Here is a 26,542-nt window from a genome sequence, read left to right on the forward strand (position 1 = left end):
CTTTTACAGTAGTTTTTTCTTCTAATGAATAATTAGTGTTGAACTTGGAGTATAGTTCTTTTCAAATATATTATTTTTATTTTACATATACACGATTTTAAGGATTTTAAGTTGCACTTTTTTTTAAAATAAAGGTTATTTTACTTATTTTACTACTTGTAGACAATGTATTCATTTGTGGTGCATTCCTTTGTAATTTTTGTAGTTAAAAAAAAAAAAAAAGTACTATACTGTTTATTGCATAGTTCTTTGTCGTTATATTTTAAATTGAATGTATTGTAAAGCTGCCGCTTACCACAGTGTACATGTATGAGGTCAAAACCTTTATTATAGTTTAAAATGCAGTTTGGATTTTTGAATGTGCATAGTGCAAATGAGACAACTGCAAAAATAAGTTTCTCTAATTCTATTTACGAGCAGACCTATGTTTAAATAATAATAATAATTATTATTATTATTATTATTATTATAAAATTTTATTCTACAAATTACTGACAGTCCAACGCCTACATTACAAATACAGTACTGTCATCAATTTATGTATTGGCAGAAAATGAAAAAAAAAATAGTACTGTCAAAGTTAAAGCATTCAGTAATTAATCACAAAAACTTATTGCATTAACGCAATTATTTACACTATTAATTTTCACCCCAGATGATCCTTAACTGACAGCAGATGGTTACATTAAAAATAGCACAGGTTGTGTTTGAGCAATAAACATAACCACATGCATAGAATAAATGTTTGAATATGACATTCAGAAAATGTGTTCATGTCAAACTATTGGGGTCTTTTTTTTTCAATTTATATTGTGCAAGTAATTAACTGATCAGGAAAAAAAAAAAAGAGGATGAAAGTGTGCAGTGGATCAAAAAATGTTGAAGACGTACAAATAACATTAAATGTAGAAAGAATTATCACATAACAGGTGCTCTTCAAATTTGGTGGGCAAAAAAATGTTGATAAAATCCTTTTTAATCAAGTGATTAATCCAAATTCTAAAATGTGATTAATCTGATTAAAAAAAATTGCGTTTGACAGCTCTTAAAAAAAAAAAAAAAAAATCAAATACCAAGGAGCCTGTTTTGAACCATTCTTGTGCATTTTACCCCTGTCATTTAATGAGTGTAAATGGTTATTGGTGTGCCCTCCAATTACCTGGAAACTGGTCCACGGTGTACCCCACCGCACACACCACAAAATAGATGTATGGTGACGAATGACTTTAAGATCCAAACATATTCTTTTCAAGAAAAACACTAACAAGAAACTGGGCTGTATTTGGTATAAAAAAGGAAAAACTTTATTGATACTGTACACAAGTAAACCGCTACAAAAACATTTTCTTGAATCCGAACAAACATCACACGAACATTTGCAATGGTTCATATAAAAAGAAAATCAATATTCCCCTGCTGGTTTAATCTTTAAAAGGCACATTAGCTCACACAAGATGACATCAGAATCAAATCCAATTTACGCAGGTTGGTTTTTACCTCCGTTCATAACGAAATATTAAAACAAAATAGCTCAGCTCTTGATACCTTTTGCACATGAGATCAAAAACACACAATCCCACAACAGAATAAAAACACAAAATGTATGTAAATCTTATTAAAGCAAACATGTATGAAAGTCTCTAAATAGAAAATCAAATGAAAAACAAATCAACTTTGGTGGACATGCTGTATCGCATTTGAGTAAATAGTGAAATCCCAGACACAAACACTTTTTCTTACCGTCTCGTTGGCTTCCTGTGCGATTTGATGCCCTTGAGAAAAACTGATTGATGGCTTGATTATGTGCTGTTAAGTTAACAAAAGTTCAACAGAAACAAAGACAAATCTCTCACAACTTTGTCAAATTTCTAAAGTCCTTTCTTTGAACTATGCCCTCTGAACTGTGGCATTGTGTGCCAAAAAAAAGAGGCGTGCAATCATTCATACCTTTCCATGTTTCACGTGAACGCAAATAACATTTACTGATACAGTAAAAAAAAAAAAAAAAAAAAAAAAAAAAGGAAAAAATTTTGTCGACATCTATTTAACAGGATTCTATCAAAGTGCACAATTGGGGCTCTCAGTTACAGAAATAAAAAGGTACATTTAAATATAAGAAAAAAACAAAAACTTCACAGCAACATCATGTCTATCAACAACACCTATTGTATATTAAAAAAAAATAAAATACTGACCTCAAGTCAGGGCTAGTGCTTCAAACACATTCTCCCACTTGCAAACCCGCACGGAGGTATACTACGGTTAACCCGAGTTACATCTTGTGTCTTTTTAGTTAACACGGCGCGGCCGTGCATCGCTGACACCATCCAAACTACATCGATTAAGTCAACGCACACATCAACCGAATCTGTACAGGCACATCACATATTAAGAGCAGACTCTAGATAAGAGTTTGGTCTATAAAAAGGCCTCTCACGACATCTACAACATCACCCACATGCCTGCTACACTATTAAACAATCAGAATGCACTTAGCTAAGAGTGTACACAAGAACTTTGTAAAAATAAAAAAAACACAAACACACTTATTATAACTTATTTCTCACAACAACACCAGTAATGAGATTAATATGGATGATAACATAGCAAAATAAAGCTTAAAATATAAATGTAAATCAAAGTGGCAAAGATAAAAATGTACAGCGTAGAAATGGAAGGAACTCAATTTCTAAAAAGTGAAGTTTAATTGTGTTGCCGTAACTTGATATTGCCTTCTGTTTTTGTTTGCTATCATTCATTTTCATGAAGGGAGATATATTTTTAGATTTTAAGAACATTAAGAAATTATATTACGCAACCATCTTTTATTGTTACTCAACAGTTATTCAGCTGTCAGGAGTGTCAAACTCATTTTAATTGAGGGGCCACGTTCACCCAAATTTGATCTTAACCCCTATCTTATTTTGAAATGACTTGGTCAGAACCATCAAAAAGCCAAAAACGGGTCACAATAAGGCCTAAGGGTTTTAAGTAGTGTTGTTCCGATACCAATACTGGTATCGGCAGAGGTGCCGATACTGCATTAAAACAGTGGTATCGGTATCGGTGACTACTCACAAGTAACATGCCGATACCATTCATTCCAACGCTAATATAGGATTTTGGATGCAGCATCTTGTGTCTTGCTGGTGTACGACATTCACTGATGTGTGACATGTTCACTGCATGCCGATCTAAGATATCCTATTGGCTCTTGAATGCTCTGAACCAATAGCAGGACAGCTTTTTCATGTTGAGGAAAAAAAACCTTAAGTATCGTTATGGTATCGGTATCGGCTGATACTGCAAAGCTGGGTATCGGTATCGGGAGCCAAAAAACGGTATCGGAACAACACTAATTTTAAGTGTGCCAGACCAATATGTCTGTGGCTTAATGAGCTATAAATAACAAAATGCCAAAATAGTTTCAGTTTTTCTTGGTGCAAATAATTAAATGTACATTCTGAAAATCACATTCATTATTATCTTATTGCAGATTGATCGGAGATTTCTGAACAAAAATTAGCAACATTTTTGCATCACATCCTGACTTATAGCCAAATTTCAGAATGTCATTGAAGTGTTTTTTTATTGTCTAACCTAGCTTCAAAAATACATTCTAAAGTCCTGTTTTCAGATGACATTTATTCATGTATTTATTTATGCACAGGATGCCCCACAAGTCAATTCCTGTTTGCTCTTTTATTTCAGGTGTCAGTTGGAAAGATGCGAGGCCATCAGCATTTGGACAATCTCGCCTTTGCACTTTTGAAAGCATCATTTCTTTTTCTGTGGCTGGCCAATTGAAACTGGAGGAGCGTTTCATAATTGCCATCAGTTTGAGAAGCTTTAAGCCATCACACTGCTCTGGCGTGTAGTACAATTCACGCTGTCCGCGTGGCAATTTTCCAAACGCCTGTTCTAGGAGTTTGTTGTTTTACAGTAAAAAAAAATAAAAAAATTTTTTTAAAAATCCCATTTTGGTAAACTTGCCATAAATAGCATAAATTACATGACGCATTGAAGCTGTGTCTCCAACATAAAGCTTTTCAAGTTGCCACTTTTTGGGGACAGAAAAACATAAAGCCTAAGATGTAAATTATTATCTGAAACAAAACAGGGACAAAATAGGAAATGCAAAGTATATAGTGACTTTTTAGCCACAATGTATATGTAAAACAAACAAACAAACAAAAAAAACATGTGACATTACCTGGATGTTCCTTGGACCTTTCTTAAGAAATCTAATATGAACAAAATGATGCATAATGGCCACGTTTTACTGTTAATTTTCATTCAGTTTTGCCATTCATCTGATTAAATACAGAGCAATTCCTCCATTAAAGCTAAATGTTCACAGCACTGCATTGAGTGTTGCTACATAATGCTATGGCAAAATAAATTAACTGAATGATGCTTGTAATGTGTTTTTATGCGAGTGCGCTCATGTGCGTTTCTGGTCACGGCCTGTGGTATTTATCATTGAAGCGATGTATGGTTACACAACCGTGGTAGGAGATGCAACGTGGCATTGCAGCCACCCCTGTGATGATTCCTGTGGCCGGGTCATAACAGATGATGGTGTCCGTCGCTTCACCGTTTTCGCCCCGGCCGCCCAGGATGAAGATCTTACCGTTACACACCGACATGCCGCAACTCTCCTACACGCAGAAAAATAGTAATTACCTTCAGGCAGCCATTTGTTTTTGTCATCAAGAATTGATTCTAAACTTCTCTAGATGATGAACCGTACCAAAATCACATTCTGTTGTATTGTGCACAGCAAATTGGTCAGTGTTAAATTTCCAGTGTTCCATCACATAAGCAGTAAGCAGTGTTATTTTAACACTTAGATTTAACACTCTCAGGGGCATATTCACTAAAGGTTTGTGTTGCCTTTGCACGGCGCTAACCAGTAGAAATTGAGCAATCCGGGAGCGCCTAATTCGCCCAGATGGGGTAATCCGTCACTAAATGCGCTGCCAACCAGATTGCGTCACAGTGCGCCGGTGTTATTTGCGCATATGTAAATTAGGTAATTTGCATACATTGACGCAAAATATGCCTACCCCAATGCAAATGAGACTCATTGATATACAACGTCTATTTCACTACGCCAGCACAAATAGCAACACGGATTTTGAGTGACGCGAATAACGTTTAGGAAAAGCATGTATAAACCTGACGCAACCTCGATCCCGGGATCATGACAGCAGTGCATGTGGCACGGTGCACATCCCTTTCTGGATGATATATGAGAGAGAGAGAGAGAGAGAGAGAGAGAGAGAGAGCGAGAGAGAGCGAGAGAGAGCGAGAGAGAGCGAGAGAGAGCGAGAGAGAGCGAGAGAGAGCGAGAGAGAGAGAGCGAGAGAGCGAGAGCGAGAGCGAGAGCGAGAGAGAGAGAGAGAGAGAGAGAGAGAGAGAGAGAGAGAGAGAGAGAGAGAGGGCGGGGGGGACATTTTTCTATGTTGGTTTAGGACACATAACGTAACCCGGGCTGATCGGCAATGGCGGGGAGGCATTTTACGATAATTTTTACGTGCCAGATGCATACTGTACGCCCACGCCAACCTCTGAAAATATATTTTTAAAAAACGATAGCAGCAATAATTTGTACTTTATGAATGAATGACGTCGTTGTCGTCCTCTCTGGTCTGTACAGTTAATGGCGCTATAAACGCTTACTCTCGGTCCAACCTTGCTTTCTGATAATGTCATCTTTCTCGCAACTGTTACTATAACAACCATGTTCTTGGCGCAAATCCATTGCCATGTGTGGTAAATCAGGTGCAAATTTGCTCCAAGCTGTCAGTTTTGTGGGCGTGTTTGCACCGGTATATGATTAGAGCAATATCCTTAGTGTGGGTAACTGGGCGCAGACTGCGGGTGCAGTTGTGGTGCAATATTTCGCCCTATTACCGGACGCAGCGCATTCTTAGTGAATATGCCCCACAGTATTCATCTAACATTGGCGATTTTGCTGTACGGTTTTGTATAGTATTGATGATGGTTTCCAATAACTGTGATGTGACAGTGGTGGTGAATTAACTTGGGAGGACCATGTATCGAATAAACTGGCCAAAAAAAATAAAAATGTCCTACCTGTTTTGCGAACGTATGCACCACATGCATCCAGTAGTCCTCCACTGGGTCGTAGCAGAATATGGACCTGGTGAGACCGCCGCACACGTACACGAGATTGTTGAGCGACACGGCGGTGATGCAGCGCTTGGCGATGGGGATGTTGGCTCGGAGGAGCCAAGTGTCTGTTTCGGGATCATAGCACTGGACCTGTGGATGTAAATATGAAATGGACACGGTATGAACACAAAACATCTAGTGGGCACTTCATTAGCCAAATAAAGCCAAATGTATCATTAAATATAAGACATTTTGAGTTCTCTGTGTCATGAGTATAATTATTTTTTTCACAATAAAACCCTGACGTATATGATCTGATACATGCATTGCACTGATAATCCATTAGAGGGCAGTATCACCCAGCTGATAGATTTTCCAGCGACCTTGCAAGATCACCCCCATAGAGCTCCTGTCATCACGTGACTTTCTCTGAACATGCCCCCACCCCAACCATGGCAGGAGATTATTGGCACAGCGTTGTTAATAGGCTCCAATGTCACGGAGGGCTAAATACTAGCGTTTATCCGTCAACTTTCTGCCCAAGAGCATTGACAGTCACTTTGATGAAAAGGACATTATATACATGCGCAACGCTGCTATGTGGAATTAGCTCCTCTCTTGCCGGTGAGGGCTTTCAAATCTGATCATACAAAGGCTTGACAAGTTTGTACAATCCGGATTTATTCCCCTTTATGTGTGGTCAAAATACCATCAAAGCTAGCAGTTTGACGCAAGTGTTGCTTTGTTATTTTGGATATGTTAGCAACTTAGCTGCTAAATCGGCCGCGGCTGCCATCTTTTATGCCGTAAAAAGTCTTCTTTATGGTGTTGGTCAGTTATTAAATTCCTAAACCGTAGCAGCACAAATGAACGAAACAGATTATTTCCCCCACATTTTGCGTGTTCTAACAGTTAGCATTGATTCTTCTTTTGGTAGCCTGGAGCATGCTGAGCTTCTTTTTTTTTTCCCCTCTTCTCGTTGTAGCAGCTGGTCCACAACAGCTGTCAATCATTTTTCAAGTGTGGCGTTTGTCGTTTACTCAAAGTGGCAGATAAGTTTTCTATCATGCCAAAATGGCCATGGCTAATGGCCATTTTGGGACATGTTACGCCAACGTCAGGATCTCTATTTATAAAGGAGAGACACCTATACTTATTAGTAAGACATGTTTTGATTTTTGGAAATATTTTTTTACTATTTATTATATTTTTTTACCGTTATAAATGTACAAATTTGAAGCACTGTGACCGGATGTATCAAATATGACACAAATCAAAAGTTGTATGTGGAAGTTGATTGAAAAAAATAAATAAATAAATAATTTTTTATTTGCTCAAAAAGGACCAATAAATACTCTATTTACAAAGAATCTGAATTTTCTCTCATATATTTCACGGTTCAGGATTTATAGGGTGACATACACACTAGCAATCTATATACGATAGCAGTGATGAAAAAGGCACCACAGATGTCATCAAGAGTGTATGTTTGAGGAAGGAAAACATCTGTTTCCCACCTTGTCTGAACAGGTATTGTCGTCGGGCCCTCCTCCTATGACAAAAAGCTTGCTGGCACAGCTGGCCACGGCCGGCGAGCTGACCGCCTCCTTCAAGGGTGCCACCTCTGTCCAGCGGTTTGAGAAGGAGTCATAACACTCCACACTGCTCAGGCGGCTCTGGCCATCGTAGCCACCCACAGCGTAGACCTGGAATATACAGTACACACCCACGCGGATATATGACTTGTGTACCACGAGCTTTCGAGACAGCATAACGTGCCCGTTTTACAATGTTAAACGGTAAACAGCTCTTCTAATTACAAAGGTGAACATGTGATTGCACATCAACACAAAGAGAACCAGTCTATCTGGTGCGGAAAGGAAAAGAAATGACGCACTGCTTTTAAACACATAACCCCTGATTGACGTCTGTAAACTCCGGCCCACAGGCTATTGTTATTGACTAACCCTTGTAATTCAGCATGTCTGGAGTCTTGAGCCATTGTTTCATGTTGACACGCTTCTTGGAGTGCCCAGAAGACTAGGTCAGGCTCGAAAAGGACACTTGAAGCGTTACATTCACTGGACATAATATTAGGTACACCTGCTCAATTTAACGTTAACAAAATGTCCTTAACAAAAGAAGAATATTATATTTAGTTTTATAGAAAAGTAAATCATGTTTGGTTGTGGCTTACAGTGTTGTACAACTGTACTCCATCATAGAGGTGATTTAATATTTACCAAATCCAGAACTACATCCCATACTGTTCGATGAGCTCATTCAAAGCAGAGGTCCTTTTGGCAGTGTCAAATTGAGGATTATCATCTTCAAAAAGGTCCATTTTGATAAGCATCTGTTTGGATTGTGTAGACTAGCATGAGTCATGACAAAAAATCACAGAACCTGTTCTGTGTCTGTTGCAGTATTTTGTTTGCAATACAATACTTTGTATTACTTTATGTAAATGACGTCATTCAGCAGGTCTTATGCAATCAAAACCCCCTCATGCTGTTCTTGTCCTTCCTAGAAATATACGGTGAAAACAAGTACGGTGAAGAAGGCGAGGAGAGAGGGAGGAAAGAGGGGGACATACGAAGAAGGAGAGAAAAGGCAGGACACGCACAGTGAACGCTGACATTTGCATTTCCAACCTGACGGAACAACTGCCGAGCTTGGCAGTTAATGAGTTGTTTACGTGTAGCAACATAACAATTCAATCCATATTCAATCGTGAGCACTTGCCACACTGCTGCCAAAGAAGTAATGCATTTTATCAAGATGTGTATGGATTCCGCTTTAAGCAAATACATAAGAATAAAAAATAGGGTACAGTGAGTTTGATTAAATCGGCTTTCCTCATTGAAATGAATGGAAATACCATGAATCCGTATTGTATACTGTTGTGGTCTCAGCAATGTTAGATGAAAACATGAGTATTGCTATATAAACTGTCTTCACGTGTTGTTCCATCATGTGATCACAGATATTTGTTAGCCCGCCAATTGTGTCCCCCATTATGTGTTGTTAGCACTAAGCTAGCAGCAGTCTCTAACACAAAATTGTAATTCCCATTCTTTTATGTTTGGCCTGACAGTAAACTTCAGCTGAGAGTGACTTTAAACGGCTTGAAGCATCTTTTTTTGAAGAATAGTTCATTTATCTTCCAAACTGCTGCCTGTCGTGAAATGACTAATGAGCGTTCGTATCTCAACGCATCGCTGTATATATTGATTTTGGTGGTCTATGTAGGCAAAAAAAAAAAAAAGTCCAACTACTGTAGTTTTGAATGCACATTATAGTTAAATATGCATAATAAGAGGTACCTGCAAAAAAAAAAAAAAGTTGACTCAATGAGCAATTGATACAAATACAGTAGGGTAAAAATTAGACAGTGATGGAAGAGAACAGCTGTCACCAAGTCCTGACATGACAGGGACAGGACCTATTTTTGTGCAACTGTAACAGGGGATCATAAACAGGACAGAGGTGTGTTTGTGTTTGAGTGAGCTTCCATTGAGAGATGGGTTAATTACAATAAACATGCAGTCTGTAATATAAAACTAACTTTTGTCCTGTACTGAAAAAGTACATTTCTCCCTATGTGAAGAATAGTAAAAAGACCTAAAAATGCATAGCCGGTGGCGTGAAGGACTTGTTTACAACACACGTACTGCGTATTTATATGAGCATCTGTGCGACAGCTCAAATGGGAAATTACATGAGGAAATGGAAACTAGAATGAGGAACTGAATCTCTCTGTATGTGGGAACCATCATCCACAAAGATTTACTGAACACTGAATATAGAGAAAACACTAAAGAAGAGAAGTGAACATGGGTAAATATTAGGTGTGTGAATTGCCTAGTACCTGACGATTCGATTCGTATCACGATTCACAGGTCACGATTCGATTCGATACCGATTAATCCCGATACGAATTTATAAGTCGATTGTTGCGATCTTTTTCATTCAAATTTAGAAAATACTAATCAGTAAACTTGTAGAGTGTAAGATTTATATGAAAATGTATTATTTATTTATCTGAAACGTCAATCTTATACAGGTTGTAATCCGTTTCATGTTTGAACAGCATTAAAATAAAATATTAAGGCTTAATGTTCCGTTCATATAACATTCTTCCACGCTTAAGGTGTGAACCCTAACGCAAAGTAAGACGTTTTGTTGAATATTTTTCCATTAAAAATGGAAGTTTAAAAATCGATTCAGCCGCCTATTGAATCGATTCGAGAATTGCGCGATGTAGTATCGCGATATATTGCTGAATCAATTTTTTTTAACACCCCTAGTAAATATGATTTCACAATGCCTACAAAATGCACATCGTTAGGAAAATGAACTAACAAATAATAATATGAGTCAAATTAAAGCATATTCTAAACAACAACACTGTAAAGATGAAAAGAGACAAAAACTCAGAAAGCGAGAAAAACATTCATGTGCAACAGACAGTAAGGAGACATGAACCTTCTCTTGGAGTAAAAGGCATGTGTCTTCACGAGACATTTATGTGTGTGTAAGTATGTGTGAACACTACAACTGTGTCACTATATCATGTTTGTCTTGTGTAAATAGGGCAAGCTGAGCTCGTAACCCCTTTAGCACGCTAGTCTGTTTAGAATGCACTTTAGTAAACACAGCTGAGTGCTGGTGCATCTCAATGACCACAACTGACTTTGGAGTTAATTACTGACTTTTATAATGGCATGTCCATACAGTTTACTAGCATGATGAGACATCCCCCAAAATAATAACTAGATTAATGCACAATAGCTACGAATGAAAACCAGGCCAAAAACAAAAACAAAAACAGAACAAAGGCTTTAAAATGCCACCTTGGACAGAGCAGTAAACAAGTGTGTGAACTTGTACACACTACGAAGACAAACACAAAACATGTGTAAGCCTGAACCCATGCCCCTGTTTACTTCTGCTTCTTTAACCAAGATCATCAATTGCTGTTCTCTTTTTCAGATAATTAGAACCACTCATGAATTGCAATGTCCGTGGTCAACAATTGTTTCTTCATTCTCTTGTTGCTCCCAACCGTAAATGCTGCGTAGACAGACTTGACTATCCAGTTCCAGAACAATTTAAGACACAACAAGACATATCAACCTGCTCATTCTTATCTGACCTCCCTTGAATGCGTTACCAAGCTACAGTTGAATGCACCTAGCAGACATGGGCGATGGACACAGATCCAAGAAACTTGAATTGCCCTTAAAGAGGAATGTCCACCTGACTGTGCATTAGAGACCGTAAATAGCACAGCGAGTAGAGCTGGAAGCAGAGATAGAGGATCTAGGCATCGGGTCACGTGTACTGATGGTTCAGTCAAAACGTTTATATTTACTGTATTAGTCAAAGCATGACATTGAAATCTAAGAGAACGAGTAGTACCGTAGTTGCCAAGCCCCTGCGCCTGATGAGACATTTTGGTACATGGTCAGTTCTTGACCAATTTCATGTTGATTGAGTGAAAATTAATGAGGAAAAAAAACTCAAAAAAAGGTGTCTACCTTTTTATTTAAATGATTCAAAATAAAACAAACATCATGGTGTGCGATTTTTCAAGTCAATGGTTTCTCATATTTATGTATATCATAAGGCAAATTACACCTTAGGTGAATCTCATGGCACTAGGGGTGGGAACCTCTGGCTACATCACGATAAGATACGATACGATACGATATGCGATGCAAGGCTCACGATAACGATTATCTCAGGATATGACGATACCACAATTATCGATGTATTGCTCAGGTAATAAATCCATGATAATCTATACTAAAACTAATCATAAAATAATAATAATAATAATAATAAATATCAATAAATAATAAGTATAAATAATATAAATACATATAACAAATATCTATAATATATATAAAATATAAGTAATAATAATAATAATAATAATAATAATAATAATAACAATTTTAAAAATTAAGCTTATGAGTCTTCTTCGCCTGAAGACTTCTGTCCATTTTCCCGCCACTCTTATGAGGCACTCCCCCTAGTGGCCAAGCCCAGTAATTGGTCAATAAGTCATGAAGAATGGAGCCGTTATAGTGGCTGGTTATTAACTCCAAATATCGCGATACTTGCGTAGACGTATTGATAATCTATCAGGAGACAAAGTATCACGATTTATCGCGATATCGATATATTGTCACACTCCTACATGGCACACCACAGAACATTTTTTTTTTTGCAAAAAGTAACAAAAATAATTATGGTCTCAATTGACTCACTAATTTATATACTTAATACGACTTACTTCTATTGTATGAATGACAACAGTTTGATACACAATTAATTGTACCTTCTGCCATTTTCCTGGGAATTATTAATCAAGACAATTAATCAAGACAAAATCAAAATAGATTTGTGGAAAAGAACTTGCTTTTTCATGAAGCAAATTAAGATGGTCGTTTGTGAGAAATAGGCTATCAAGTCAAATGCTCTTACTGTGCTGAGTGGTATACACAGAACAGATATTGTATCTTTAGGATTAACAGCCCCATTCTATGACTCAAAGTCCTTTTTATAAGAAGTGGAGCTGGACACTGATGGAGAACACAAACACAATTAAATGATGACATAGTGCTGTTCCTTGAAACAAGACGCCCTCATTGCCCAACATGACTGATAAGCAACATGCAGGTTATTGACACAGGTGACAGGAATTTAAAGTAACTTCCTATTTGCCACTGAAGAACAGTGACTAGCTCATTACTGTCAATGAAAAAGCAAAGCAACAGAATGTTAAATCAGATTCTTGTTGTACGTCTGCAGTTTAAGGCACTATGTTGTACACTTATACAGCATGTCTATAAGGCATGACTCGGAAGTTAAGTATATGACTTTAAAAGTAGTCTGAAAGCTCTGGGGAGCCTTTTAGTAACTTTCCATCAGGGTTGTTCGCTTGGGCCAACAATCATTCCATTTATTTTAAACCATGACTCATTATGTTAATGCTGGATTTGTACTTGTGTGTTATCTGAAGCTCAGACCAGATTTCACATACTAACAAGTCACCACAAACATGAATGAAAAATTCATGCCAAGCAATATGCGTCACTAACACAAGGTGCATGATCCAAATTTGTTATTATAAATGATTAAAAAAAAAGACCACTCACCTTGCCCAGCAGGACGCCCATCTTGTGTCTCCAACGGCCTTTATTTAATGAAGCCACTCTGATCCACAGGTTGAGTTGTGAGTTATACATCCACACGTCCCTGCTGTTGATGCGACCACCTGTGGCAGAGACAAAAGTCCAGACAATGGAAAACTGATGCTATGATATAGCAATTCAGAACTATCTCCTTTGTATGGGGTCTAATAAGACATTTTTTTTTTCTCCTTATGAAATCAAGTCGGATAAGTCGACTTTAAAATAGGTCGACTGAAAATGTCTGCCTCATAGTTCCAGCGGAAACATGTTTGCTCCACCGTCCATGTTTCTAGACAGACTTTTTTTTTTTTTTTAAATAAATGCACGCAGTGGACAGGAAGTTATTGAGCTCATTTTTTGCTAAGAAGCACCTCGTCTCCATTTTTACTCATGGACTATTGTTGAAGCATAGTCTGTAAGTGACTTTTAAAACATTTTTATATGTGTAATGTAGCTATAATGTACGTGTGAACTAAATGGTCGGTAGTGTTTTGGGTTTACCTTATCGCTAATGCTAATCATGATTGCGAACTGTTTAGCATAGACTAGTTTTGTTGGTGTTTAATAATGGTCATGCAGAGAAGATAAATGATTAGTGGTTATCACTCAATTAAACTAAAGTAGATATATGATATATATGTGAACTAAATGGTGGTTAGGATTTGTTTACCTTAAATTAGCTAATGCTAATCACGATTGCTAACCATTTAGCATAGGCTAATTTCGTTGGTGTTCAATAATGCACATGTATAGATAATGAGTAGCTACATCCACTCAATTCAACTCACGTTCAACCTGAGTTGGATGGTGACTGACGTAAAACGGTAAATAGTACCACAGTTTCAATTTACCAGTATGTAACCTGGCATACACCACTCACAAAAAGTTACAATGTGCATACCATACATACAATACATACACATTTGCACATCCATCAATCTATTTTTTAATGGATATGGATAAACAACCATTCACATCCACACCAATGGAAAAAGAGTCTTCAATCGAGCGAACATGTTTTTGGTGACACCAAAGATTGTCAAGGAAGTGAGTCAGATGTGTCCGTCATTAATTATCTACTGTGTACAAAGTCAAAGAGCCAGCCAGTCTGCTGCCCTAAAGGTTTTGGAGTTTCACAATTTTCATAAAAGTCACAAAGGCATAAGGGGATGCTACCACAATGGCATCATTGTAATCATGGAAAAGTGTTTTGAAAAAGTTCTATAATCCGCAGGCACGGTATGGTGCTTATTAAAAACTCAGTTGATGTTGTCCAACTAGCTCACATGGGGCTGCTAATCACGGCTCTTAAGTATTGCCCAACAACCTTTTGTGACTATTTCTAATGTTGAAAGGAAGTTATGGGAGGTTTTACATAAAAGATTAATGTATACAATAATGCTAACAGTCAGTTAAGGATAGTTCAGAATGCCAAAGATTCCTGTTGCCTGAGGAGATAACGGTAAGGCAACGTATGACTACACAGTAAATACTGCAGAGTAAATTGGACTCTTTTTAGAGTGGGACCAAATAGACTCAGTTTTAGAATAGGCTAATATTTATACGCGGAAGAGAGTAAAATAAAGAAAAAAATAAAAATAAAAGTCACTCAAGGGTTGAGGAACAAAGTCGCGACCGTCAGCTTGGGAGACTGCCACACTACCACCTGAGTTATGCCACTCATACTGTGTGCTCCAAGAGGATAAAACGATGTTTTTGGTCTTAAGAGTTAGCAAGATTGCAGCTGAAACGAGCAATATACTAACATGAAGGAGCTGCGTGGCTCAGGGAGTAGATCAGCTGTCTCCCAAGCTGAAGGTCATGAGTTCATTCCACGACCCTTGAGTGACTTTTATTTTTTTCAATTATTTATTTTACTCTCTTCCAAGTATAAATATCACTCTAAACTAGTCTATTTGGTTCTACTCTAAATAGTCAAAATTACTTTACAGAATTTACTGTGAAGGCAAATGTACATAAGTACAAAACAAACGTTTGATTTGGTCGCACTTCGATGAAATCTTGATAGTCGGCATCGAGAGCTGTTGTCCTGGAACAGAAAGCATGACTTGGTCTGGATAAACATTGGGGGCCACAGGCTATTTAAGACCACAGCTTACTGCAGCTGTGCAAGGATGAACTGGACGCCGCCAAGACCCCCCAACCCCCCAGGGGGCATACAGTCAAAGTGGAGGAGGGCAAGAACTCGAGTAAAGCTGGAAGTACAATAACAAAGCGGAAAAAAGATAGAAATGGGTCAATGAAAGCGTGCAAACGTGTGTGTGTGTCTTTGAGATTGAGGAGGGAGGGATGTGTTGACTTTTCCAGGCGGGTTCTCGAGGGTAGATAGACCGCACACACGTGAGGACTTGGCTGTCAGCTCATTAAAAAAAAAAAAAAAAAAAAAAAAAGAAGCATAAACACGACACGCTCAACTGAAAGAAAGACCATGTTTTCCCCCCGCCCTCTTTTTTTTCCCCCCTCTTTCTCAACTGCTGCTGCTGTTTTTGTTTTTTTTGTTTTTTGTCCAATGTGTTTCCAGCTTATGCTGGGCATGTTTGAGCACGACCTATGCTTGAAGGCACATGTAAAACGGCTTATTACTGGAAGAAAAAACTTCCACAATCCAAAAGCATGGAACAACAAAAACACTGAACTTTAGACATTGAAAGTTTGGCTCTAAAGTTAAAAAAAAAAAAAAAAAAAAAAAAAAAAAAAAAAAAGAATGATGTAATGTGCTTATCTAGTGTCACCAAAGAAGGCTTACATGATTCTTAACACAGACAAGGATCTAAAAGTGCAACTCCCAGCAAATAAAACCAAATCCTGAAAGGATATCAAATATATAGCAATATTATACAGTAGCCATCCTATAAGGGTGCAGAATGATGGGAAAATGGTGGCCTTGTGGTCTACTAGAGAAGAGACCAGGCCTGTGACGAAGTCTGGCAAGTGCATGCTCATATTTTCCTTCAATTCGAGTGGGATGCGATGGTAAAAATAAGCTTGGACGGAAAGAAGTCATGGTCACTTCGCCAGCAGAATTTACTAACACAAATTGAATACTTTCTAGTATTTAACTTATGAAGTATGATCAAATATTGTGGGGACTGCATATGGAATAAAAGCCTATAATGATTTTGGTTACACTGTAAACTGACCAATGAAATGATCCATGATTATCTTTAAAGAAATAATGAAATTTTATGATGTTTACATGGATTTTTTTTTTTGTTTCTTTGTTTTTGTTTGGGATCCACTACTCTGGAATGCCCAACCTGCAGAAATTAGAGCAGCTACCTCTGTGGAAATGTTTAAATCTCAATTTATGACTTATTTTTATACTCTTGTATTTGGGTAAACCACACTAGTGATGGGACTTAAGGCTCTTTGACGGGAGCCGTTCAATCAGTAACCATTAATTCAAAAGAAGTTCAAAAGACTGGCTCTTTTATGCTTTTTCGGATTAATTTGAATCATCAATGTTTTACTCATAAAATCAGCAGTGAGGTTAGTCATACATTACAGTTCATGTCATAGTTAATGTATACAGTATACTTTAAGTGTATAGGAGTTAAAGACATTAGGATGTTGAACGGCTCTCTATAAAGACTCTGTTCACATAGTCCACATTGAAGAGCCATTCAAAAGACTCGATTCGTTCGTAAACGTCACATCACTAAAACCAAACTTAGTATGAAACTGTCTCTTGCCCGATTCACCCCCTTACGTATGAATCTTAGCCTGTTTCACTGCTATGTCTCCTCTTTGGCTGTTTGTCTATTAAGTGCCCTTTGACCGGCTAGCGACCAGTTGAGGGTGTACGCTGCCAAAGTCTGCTCAGTTAGACCCCAGCTCACTCACGACGACAACTTTATGGCACTGATTTGATGTTCCACTTGTACCAGGCTCTTACCTGACACCAGGATATCATTGCGGAGGGCGCACACGGCGTATTCCGACTTGGTGAACTCGGGCAATTTGGCCAGCGACTTCCACTCCCCCGTCACTGGATCGTAGCACTCGGTGTAGGGCAGGTTGAAGCCCCCTATTCTCTCACAACCGCCCACCACCACAATCACCTCAGAGTAGCCAGTCGACCTAGAACCAGGAAAACATTTGAGGTTGATACAGGAAGGTAAATATGTTGGAATAATCAAATGATTTAATAGGGCCCAGAAGAGAGCTGAATCAATAATTCTGCCCTCGCAACAATAACGAGAAAGGCACTCGAGCAGAGCATCGGGTTTTGCCAATGCGGAAAGACATGGTCTTTATCAACACAAAGGATTCTTGGCAAAGAACAGTTTAAAACAAATGTTATATTCACGTTGTTACATGAATAGACAAATGACGTGAAGGCTTTCTGCCAAGTGTCCAAGGGGTTATAACAAAGCCACATAAAGTCGTGGTGGATATTGTGGGCTGGATAGTGTAGAAGACTGAATTTGACTACAGTACTGAATATTTAAGCCCCTGTAAAGTCAATTCAGATTTGCTTCCAAATATATTAGATATGTTTCAAGTTAACTGCTGAAAACGGTCAAAGACTGAGGAACTATGTAGTACTGAATTGTGGCGATAAAGAGTTCAACTGTTTTTCACCATGTCAGTTTCTAGATTTTTTTTTGGGGGGGGGGGGGGGGGCTCTAGCTATGCCTACACCGGGGGGGTCTAAAATGGCACACTATAACTCTACCACTAAACAACATAGCTAACTAGCTAGCTATGCCTACACCCGGGGTCTAAAAGCTAACTAGCTAGCTATGCCTACACCGGGGGGAGGTCTAAAATGGCACCCGATAACTCTACCACTAAACAATACAGCTAACTAGCTAGCTATGTCTACATCCCGAAAATGCATCTTCCCTGGATGCCACAATTTACAGAACAACTCATTGTTGTTATCTAATTTCCCAAGTGAAGACGTGACATGGCAAATTATCCAGCCGCTTGTTCATCAACCGAGAGGAGCACCGACAGCCTGTTAGCTCATGAGCTAGCTAGCTATGGACTAGCCAGCGCTTCTTATGGCAGCGTGGAAAGCACCGCATACAACTTGCTTGATTTTTTTTTTCCACTTTTTTTTTTAACCCTGTTTTATATATGTGGTGGTTTACTAAATCATTCAAGATTTAGCAGATTAGTTAACATTCGTTTGTGCTGTGTCAAATTTAGAAGACATTTATTTTCACTTGAATGTGTACTTGTTGCAGTTTTACTTAATGTTGTGGCTGATGAAAGGAGGAATGTCCCACATTAAAAACGTATCAAATTGGAATCTGTTTTCCGTTCAGTTTAAAGTTGACTTGAGCCAAGGTGTAAACACATGCGCACGCAAATACACGCGCACGTCAACGTTTTGAGGGATTTATTATGACAGGGAAGAAGACGGTGACATGACGTTCCTACAGGAGTAGCTTCACTTATCTCCAAGGCAAAGTTCATTTCTATCAGTCTCCGCCTCAACAAAAACAAAACTCGGCGCAAGACTTGAGCTCCATTTCCATGATCTCATAGTTGTCGTGCTCAAAACTGCTAGTTGGAGATTCCCTTTGTTGTGGAAGGCCCAAAATGTGTGTGAAGTGAGAGAATTAAGGCAGGCCAGGCAGATTAGTGTGGATTCCCCGTGCGTGTGTTGTGTACATGTATGAGACAGTCTAAACCAGGCGTGGCTCGTGTTATTAATAATAATTTGTTCACGTGATGTTGTCTGCATGTTCTGGAAGCTTCCCAACTCCACAGCCACAGAAGGAGAAAATCAATCAACTATTTTGAGCAGAAGAGAATTGATCCCCCCCAGGGAAAACTGTAAGGAACAAAAAAAAAAAAAAAAAAAAAAGTGAGACCAACTGCCTGCTTTGCTTCCCGCTCATAACAAACCTGCCTGGATACGGACACAATACAGCTCAAATAGACACCACGCAGCTTCCACGACTTCAAAACACGAGCCGTTACAGCAGGTCATCTAGCTCAATGGAGCAGCTGCTGCTGCGTGCTGTACAGCTGCCCACCATGTGCTCCGTTTTAAATGTCATTAATGAGGCCTCAATCAGCGCTGGCCTTTGTCCTATCGGACAGACGGACACACTTCAATGAAAACCAAATATGGCAGATTCAAGTGAAGTATATTGTACTGCAGGTATGAAATACAAGACCCAACATTTCTTTGTGGTCGTCTGTTGCATCAGGTTATTAGTTTCTTTCCACTCTCCGGCTACTGAGTCTGTGTACCAACATGCCTTGCTTCCTCTTTTATAAATTATACTTGAAAAGGAGTACAAAAACAGGTGTACTTGGAAACACAGACATGCTGTACTTAGCAAGTAATCCTCCCTGTCACTTGATCTTGCATACACAAAAAAAAAAAAACACACACAAAAAAATTAACTCATTCATTGCCATTGACGGTTATAGACGTCAAAGATCCATGATTACTGGGCCGGCAGATAAAGTTGAGTTGAGAGTTGTTCTTGCTTTACTTATCTTGTTCTTTACTGCATGACCGATTTCTGTTCCATGTACAGCACTTTGTATACAGCAATGCTTGTTTTAAAGTGCTTTATAAATAAAGTTGAGTTGAGTTAATGAAAAATTTTAAATCTGTGGTTTTATCACTTCAACTTTTCATGATTCATGATAAATGATAGGGGTGTTAAAAAAAATCGATTCGGCGATATATCGCGATACTACATCGCGCGATTCTCGAATCGATTCAATAATCGGCAGAATCGATTTTTATTTATTTTTTTTATTTTTTTATTTTTTTTAGGATTCACACCTTGAGCATGGAAGAATGTTATATGAACGGAACATTAAGCCTTAATATTTTATTTTAATGCTGTTCAAACATGAAACAGATTACAACCTCTATAAGACTGAAATTTCAGATAAATAAATAATACATTTTCATATAAATCTTACACTCTACAAGCTTACTGATTAGTATTTTCTAAATTTGAAGGAAAAAAAATCGCAACAATCGACTTATAAATTCGTATCGGGATTAATCGGTATCGAATCGAATCGTGACCTGTGAATCGTGATACGAATCGAATCGTCAGGTACTAGGCAATTCACACCCCTAATAAATGATACATGAAAATATGGACCACAAGTCCATACCTTATCTACACACAATATAAACAAATAAATAAAATATAAAATACACATACTGGTAATAAATAAATAAATATTGACTTATCAGATTTTTTTTTCTTTCCAAAATTGTAGCCTTTGCAATTTGAAAAGTGCATCTTAACACATTACGATGTCAATTTGAATATGATTAATGTGGGAGAACATTAAAACTCCCTCAAGGCTCCACTTTATAAGCAATCAATAAATCCAATTAATTGAATTATTTACTTTCCTTAAAGTTGATGAGGGCAACTTAATCAAATGCCCATCCCTATTTTTTGCATGTGTTTCCCTGCGCAAACCGGTTTTACCTCACATAAGCAATAACCAGAAGACACACATTACCTGCGGGGCCGGGTCCTGGGTGACATCATCTCGTTTCCGAGCACGTGGTAGCGCCTGGCCTCGTGGAGGAGATGGTAGCACTCGGGAGCGTTCTGGATGAGCTGGTCTCCCTCCACTGTCTGAACGAAGTAGTTGGGGTGCAAAAGCGGCAGGCGCACGTGGTGGAGCAAGGCCTTCAGCAAGGGTTTCCGCTGCTCCACGCCGTGGTACACCCAGCGCATCACGGCCTCAAACACCAACTCCTCCTTGCCGATGGACAGCTCGTCGCTGTCGATGTACTCTTCCAGCTCTTCCCTGCGGAGGTCGAGGAACTCCTCGTGTTGAGCCACCTCGGAGAAAGTGGCCAGGGCGTAACTGCGGCAGCGGCTGGCGAGCTGCTTGAGGGAGTGGGCGTCGGCGAAGCGCTGGATACCCAGGCAGTTGCACGGGTCCAGCTGGTCCTCCAGGAACTTTGCGCAGGCGTCGCGTAACGTGGCGATCTGGAAGAGGCTGGAGGTCTCGAAGAGGAACTGCACGTTCTCCGTGGTGATCTTGGCGCGGCCGGTGTAAACGTAAGCGAGGAAGGATTCCATGGCTTCGGCCAGGATGCCGTTGATCTCCACCAGCATCTCGCGGCTCTCGCGGTGGTCGTTGCAGAACATGGCTCGGAAGTAGGAGGAGCACGCCGAGAGCACGGCCCGGTGGCAGGGGAACTCGCGACCTTGCACGCTGATGACCACGTCCGTGAACAGGCGGCAGTCGCGGAACTCGTTGAACACCTGCAGGATGCCCTCCGAGTGGGAGGAGCCCGAGCAGAAGTCCAATACTTCCTGGCTGGCTGAGGTCTTGGATTCCACCTCAAACACCTGTGGAAACAACTGGTTGGGTTTCAGAATTCTAAAAAAAGTGGATCTCAAGTACAGTAGCCATAAATTGGATTCAGAGAAATCTTTTGCAATTATCTATTATCATTTTTTTTAAAGTTTGAAGGTACATATGGGGACTAGTGTGCCAATAAGAATAAAAAACAAATTGGGTTGAACCATCAGTCAACTAGTCTGCATTGACGTACGCTAATCATGTGTTTTTAGCATCTTGTCTTCCAATTATCCCAATTACAGAGGACCTTTGACTCGTCAGTCTGTTGGCGTTGCTGCAATATAATGCTTTGTGGAGCATAGATTGATCAAAACTAATCGATTAATCAATCCTTGATTTAAAAAAACAAAAACAAAAACTAGAACCCCTGTTGTGAAAGGTGTGCCCTTTTCTCGGTTACCAAAAATAAGAGGCGGACTCTTTCCAATAGGGATTTAACAATACCGGCAATATTGTGATATTAAAACTGCCACAATATCGTCGTCATCATGTTCACGATATTTAAAAGCTACACATCTGTTATAAAAGTCAGGTTGATTTCCATTTATGCAGTTATAGCACCCTCTGGTGACTAGTTTTTTTTTAGTGCAGTTTAATTTTTATTAGGTATGTTTTGACCCTTCTATGTTTAAAATACACTAATTGTCAAATGAAGGGGATTATAAAATGCTTTGAAGCGAGTCAATATGCGGAGGAACTCAATGTGGGCTTGCGTTAGCGATTAAGTGCCTCAATATTAAGTGCGATTAGAGATTGAAGGTAGTTTTATATGTATTGCTGTTATGTATAAAAGCACAATATTGTGCTTTTTTTTTAGTATGAGCTATTTTTTATTATTTTTTTTACAATATTGTGACCTTTTTTTAAATATCGCCAACCTCCCCACAATATCGTGATAATTATCATATCGTGAGCTTCATATCGCGATAATATTGTATCGTGATATTTGGATATCGTTACATCCCTACTTTCCAACACACCTTGCGTTTTACAGCCGGTGAGTCTCTGACGCCAGTGTCCTCCCTGTTCATCCGTCTTCCCAGAATCAACACCATGGCTGAAGCTTTTAAAGGAGAATCAAAGGTGACCTGTAGGAAAGCACCAATCCAGACAAATGAGTGAACATTGAACAATATTTGCGAGAAACAAGCTTTGTGTGCATAGACAAATCTTAGAACTTTGAGTTCACCTCATACTAAATGGAAGCAAAACCCAAAATGTTGTTTATATTTTTTCACTGTATATATGAGGGTTACTGTGAAGCTGTATCTATGAATTATACAGTACATAGCAACCTGTTTGAATCACTGTGGTTTAAAAACAGTCACCAAAAGGCAAACAAAGACAAAAACCACAATGAGAACACACGAGAGGCGTGGGGTGACATTCAAAAGTCTTACATCACTTACATCACAGAAAGGCTATTCTGTTGAAAATATAAGTGACCGGCACACACATTAGTGTGTCGACACTTCCTCTAGCTCATCACTGGCACTGAACAGTTGTGCCCTGGAGCACAATGGACTCCGCGAGGTGGAAGAGCGGAAGAGGCGGGAGACGGGTTGAGCAACCGTTGGAAGGACCAACCTACATGTCAGTCAGGTTTGTTTTGAAACAGTGGGGGGAGGGACGGCACATCATCAACACTGAAACAACACAGGTGCGCAACTTGGATTGAGACTTGAAAAGATGTGACAAATCCTCAGAGCGTTATTCAAATAAGTTTGTACAATGGAGCACCTCAACTGTCAATTAATAAAGTCAACACTGTACAAAGTAAAAAATAAAAAATAAATAGGGATCCATTTAGGACCTTGTAGATTTCCTCTTATGCTACAGTGCTTTTCAAACTTTTTACACCAAGTAGCACCACTTCAAAAAAAATACTTGGCTCTCCAAGTACCACCATCATGATCAACATTAAAATGTAATAGCAGAAATAGGTCCACCTGGTAATCAAAACAAGGTAATAGGCAGCAATAGGCAATAGTAAGACTGTGCTAAAATATAAGAAAGTTAAAAAAAAAAGGGGGGAAAAAAACTCATAGAAGATGGAAGAATTGATTTCTGACATGTTACAGAACAAACCAGTAACTAATTAATTAATTAAACTTAATTATTTTACAGTATGTTTTTGCATGTTCAACAGCGCCCCTACTGGTTGCAGTTGTAGCAGTGCACTCAATTTCACCTCAGGTCAAGACACAATTCAACAACAATCAATTCCGCACAATAGTCAGAATCACTTTTGACCTGAATATAACTTCCTGCGGAGATTTATCCAGGTTTAAAAAAAAAATGGAGCTGCTGATTGACAGCTGCAGCAGTGAGGTCATTTATTGCAGGTTATTTTTAAACTTTGGCTCACGTTCAACACAGTCAATCTCTTTTCACGTGTGTGAGGTAAATAAGTCAACCTGCCACCAGCATGCGAACAAGCACCTCATCGAGACAAAAGGACTGGTTGGGCCACAATGCTCCTGACTGAATTCAGGTGACACATAACACCTGAATTAAGTGGAATATTACTTACATCACTCAAGAGATATAGAATTTATTTTTGTTTGTTAAATAAGGCCACTGGCAGTAGTGGGAATTAATGAATAACTGCACTTGATTTATTTATTTGTTTATTTATTTAACTTTACTCCCTACATTTGAAAACAGACATCTGTACTTTCTACACATATATATAGGCTTGTTACTTTAAAAAAAAAAAAAAAAAAAAAAACTGAGGATGGCACATTGTAAAAAAGACATCAATAGAGAGAGGTAAAGTCAATTGTGGTTAGTCAATCTTAATTGATAAGAGTTCTTGGGGCTTATAAGGCATAAATATTGAGCAGCAATTGTCTTAGTTATGTGAGCTGAAAAAAAAACACACAAAACACCAGCTTCATAATTAAAATGTAAAAAAAATGCATCCAAACACGTTTAATTATTAAGTTGTTAGCAAATGTAGCCTTTTTTGTTACTCAGTTGTTCACAATGTTAACAAGGCTATGAGAAAATGTTTTGATACCATCAAAGCCAACACAAGCAACATATAATGTGATTGTGATTATTATTATTATTGTTATTATTATTATCATCATCATCATCATCATCAGTAGGAGCACATTCCAACTTTTATACCGAAGTAAAGTTGAGAGTCTGTATTTTTTTTTTTTAATTGTTTCTATTAAGTACATCAGTTGAATCAGTCCTTCTCCTTTGGCCAATTTTTTTTTGTTTTTTTGTTTTGTTTTGTTTTTTTACATAAGTACACTGCATGTAGCTACAGTACTTCAGTGCAGACTCCCCATCACCTATGAAATAAATCTGCATAAAATCACAGATAACACAAAACAGACGTAGTTTGTGTCATTTAACGTTTTAAATAAGAGTATTAGTGATATTAAATTTTGTGAGTTTAAAAAAAACAAAAAACAAAAACAAAACAAAAAACAAAACAAAAAACATTAAAATATCACAATACAATTTTTGGAAAATGTCCACTCACAGCTCCAATATGAAAACATTTGAATGAGTAACTAAGTGTTAAATGTATCATAAAGTAGACGTTCAATAAATGCTGGTCAATCATGTCATGAAATACAGGAAAACGTGCATGTCGTAAACAAAGGGGACAGGTCTCGTGCCGACCGTCAGCCTCCGACACTCAAAAACAACCACATTTGCTGTCATTTCACTCTATGCAGTCAAAATATAACAAAGACATAACACATACCGTTATTATTTGAAATTATCTTCCCATCAGTTCTACAAAACAGCTATTACCTTAGGATGGTTTCCAATTGAAGCTTCCTTCTCGGTTTCAAGTGGACACAAAAGGGCTAAAGGAGAAAAAAAAAAAACCTCGCAGTCACAAAAAAAAACCCAAAAACGTTTATGGATATATTTTTAATAACTCCCCGGGTGGAATTACGGGACAATAAGTAGGCTGTTTCGCAGCCCGCACATTTTTTACACCAAAACGATGCGACTAACAAAGAACTCTAGCTAACTGTAAACACACAAGCTATTTATACTTGTCACGAAAAAAAAGTTCCTTGCCCAGAGCGCCCACTCAGCTGGGTCGCCGGTGCATTGTGGGTAATGTAGTTTATGCAATGTTTCGTCGCCGTCTCTTTGACTTTATTATAAACTACACTACCCAGGTAAGCACGAGTCTCCACGTGGCTCGCTTTTGTTTGCAAACAAACTCGAGTTTCGGAGAAGAAACGCAGCATGAATAAAGCACAAATGGTCACGATATAAGAAGGAAATAAAACTAATTGTCACGGTATGGATGAGCGTGTTACAAAACTTTGCGTGAGCTAACACAGTCGAAATCTGATATTTTAAAAACACATTTTGTATTTTGATTTTTATTTTTAAAACATTTTGTAGTTACTTAGTCGTTATTGGAGTCGAATCCTGTCTAAAAACAAACAAACAAAAAAACGTGAAATGCGTTTTAAGTGGCCTGAAAGTACTGGGAACTCATTGAAAAAAAATAAAATAATACTTGTCCCCTTTTCAGGTAAGGGTGAGTAGGAGGAGCGCAGCCTGGCAAAAATAAAAGACGTCATAACTTCCTTGGCTCGTTGCAACATATTTCTGAGAGTTCCTCTCTGAGTTCCCCGAATTAGTCCTCGATCATGTTTTTAGGTCCCCCACTTAACATAATTTTCAAAACCACAACTGTCAAGAACTGTTTATAAAAACAATGGAAAATTACTGTGGCGATTGAATAAGCAGGCAAATAATACTGAAAATATGTTGAGGCCTTCAAATCTAACTCAGTTGCTTTTGAAAACACAAAAATACATATTAAAAAAAATGGGAGATTTATCAAATTCTCGTTTCAG

At 38.4% G+C, this 26,542-nt stretch overlaps 1 protein-coding gene across 2 annotated transcripts; it reads right to left on the reverse strand.

The window, feature by feature from the left end:
- Positions 1–1,277: 1,277 nt before the first annotated feature.
- klhl24a (kelch-like family member 24a) lies at positions 1,278–25,730 on the reverse strand. 2 transcript variants are annotated; one of them, XM_077515578.1, is made up of 8 exons: positions 25,470–25,730; positions 22,670–22,777; positions 20,832–21,676; positions 17,263–17,447; positions 13,311–13,429; positions 7,659–7,847; positions 6,103–6,291; positions 1,278–4,661 (listed from the first exon to the last, which is right to left on the reverse strand). In XM_077515578.1, the coding sequence occupies exons 2-8, from the start codon at positions 22,742–22,744 to the stop codon at positions 4,461–4,463; spliced, it is 1,803 nt and encodes a 600-aa protein (XP_077371704.1). In that variant the 5' UTR covers positions 22,745–22,777; positions 25,470–25,730; the 3' UTR covers positions 1,278–4,460. The 2 variants fall into 2 exon arrangements, with proteins under 2 accessions (XP_077371704.1, XP_077371698.1); XM_077515572.1 differs by having other exon boundaries at positions 20,832–21,688.
- Positions 25,731–26,542: the final 812 nt, after the last annotated feature.

This window comes from Festucalex cinctus, chromosome 1 (genome assembly GCF_051991245.1).
Source record: "Festucalex cinctus isolate MCC-2025b chromosome 1, RoL_Fcin_1.0, whole genome shotgun sequence".
Classification (NCBI taxonomy): Eukaryota; Metazoa; Chordata; class Actinopteri; order Syngnathiformes; family Syngnathidae; genus Festucalex; species Festucalex cinctus.

Bases quoted from the DNA above. Each gene is read 5' to 3' on its own strand.
- klhl24a (XM_077515572.1), bottom strand. From the start codon at position 22,744: ATGGTGTTGATTCTGGGAAGACGGATGAACAGGGAGGACACTGGCGTC. The intron at 17,448-20,831 runs GTAATGTGTGTC...TCCTGGTTCTAG, and splicing joins CCCAGGACCCGGCCCCGCAG to GTCGACTGGCTACTCTGAGG. The intron at 6,292-7,658 runs GTGGGAAACAGA...TTACATCCACAG, and splicing joins ACAATACCTGTTCAGACAAG to GTCCAGTGCTATGATCCCGA.